The sequence below is a fragment of the Carlito syrichta genome, unplaced genomic scaffold, assembly GCF_000164805.1.
Source record: "Carlito syrichta isolate Samal-C Ts95f unplaced genomic scaffold, Tarsius_syrichta-2.0.1 Scaffold310114, whole genome shotgun sequence".
Classification (NCBI taxonomy): Eukaryota; Metazoa; Chordata; class Mammalia; order Primates; family Tarsiidae; genus Carlito; species Carlito syrichta.
The window spans coordinates 73,230-74,608 of NW_007254210.1; the positions used below are offsets into that span (position 1 = coordinate 73,230).

Consider the following 1,379-nt stretch of genomic DNA (forward strand, 5'->3'; position numbering starts at 1 on the left):
GTACGCCGCGCGGGCCGACACCTGGCTGCCCGTGGCCGAGCTGCGACGCCCGCAGAGCTACGGCCACCGCATGGTGGCCCACCGCGACAGCCTCTACGTCGTGCGCAACGGGCCCTCCGACGACTTCCTGCACTGCGCCATCGACTGCCTCAACCTGGCCACGGGTCAGTGGACGGCGCTACCGGGCCAGTTCGTCAATAGCAAAGGAGCGCTTTTCACGGCCGTGGTGCGCGGCGACACTGTCTACACGGTCAACCGCGTGTTCACGCTGCTCTATGCCATCGAGGGCGGCACTTGGCGCCTGCTTGGCGAGAAGGCCGGCTTCCCCAGGCCCGGCTCCCTGCAGACGTGTTTCCTGAGGCTGCCCTCCGGCACTGCGGGACCCGTGGCGTCGTCAACGCCAGAACTGTGACCTCTGGGCTGGCTTTACTAGAGGATGTCCCTTGTCTTCCCTGAGCCGTGGCTGAGTGGGGCCGGCCGTAGGACACCCAGGTGTGATGCCTTCTGGTGGTGTGGCCATGTCAGGAAGCTAAGGGAGCAGTTACGACACCAGGGTTTCCTCTCTCCAGCCCCCTGGGCTCTGCTGAGAACTGGTGGGTGGCAGTGTCAGTAAGGTGAGTGGGGGAGCCAGGGTCCGAATAACCCAGGCTTTTGTGCAGTGGGTCAGTAATTGAGCACAGCTAGAAGGGGGTCAACGACCGATTAGTGGGCAAAAGTTAGGCACATGCTGTGTGCCCAACACAGTGCTAGGCCTACCAAGAGCTGTAGGTGCCCCATAGGAGCCCTCAAAGCTTAGAGTCTAGCCTAGAAAAAATCTTAACAGTTACAGGACAAAAAGGTTTACACACATTCCTCTTGATCCACAAATATTTGAAGGTAACATGAAAAAAAAAATGTGAAACCATGCACAGTATAACAAAAGTACCAAAGAAATCAGGGAAAAGGAAAAACAGAGAAGAAAAGCTTATAACTGACAGGAGGTTCAGACCATAGACTGGGGGCTGAGAAGAGGAAGAGAGAGGAGAAAGACTGGGGCTGGGGGGAGGGGTCACTGTGAGCCTTGCCAGAGGCAGGACAGCTGTCAGTGGAGACGGCAGGTAATAACTGAGCTGAACCTGGAATGAGCCCTGCAGGAGAGAGGATCCCTTGAGGAGGCTTCTGGAAATGCAGGGCTTCAGGGAGCTCCCAGTGTAAGCTCTTGGCTCACACTCGATTTTGCCATCAGGAGCAGTGGACTGTTAACCTCTGTGACTTCGGGTCACTCAAGGTATGACCCTAGTGCTGCCTCATCTTTCTCATTTGTATCCCTGGGGTCTTGCTCTCCTCCTAGCCTCTGCTCCAGCTATTCCTGGGCCATGAAAATGCAGTTGACTGTATAG

General features: G+C 56.7%; 1 protein-coding gene across 1 annotated transcript in view; it reads left to right on the forward strand.

Moving 5' to 3' along the window:
* Positions 1 to 412, forward strand: part of KBTBD13 (kelch repeat and BTB domain containing 13) — a 1,192-nt gene extending 780 nt beyond the window's left edge. The window contains exon 2 of the mRNA XM_008068321.1: positions 5 to 412. Within this exon, the coding sequence (XP_008066512.1) occupies positions 5 to 412 (408 nt within the window). The remainder of the gene's footprint in view (positions 1 to 4) is intronic.
* The last annotated feature ends 967 nt before the right edge of the window (positions 413 to 1,379 follow it).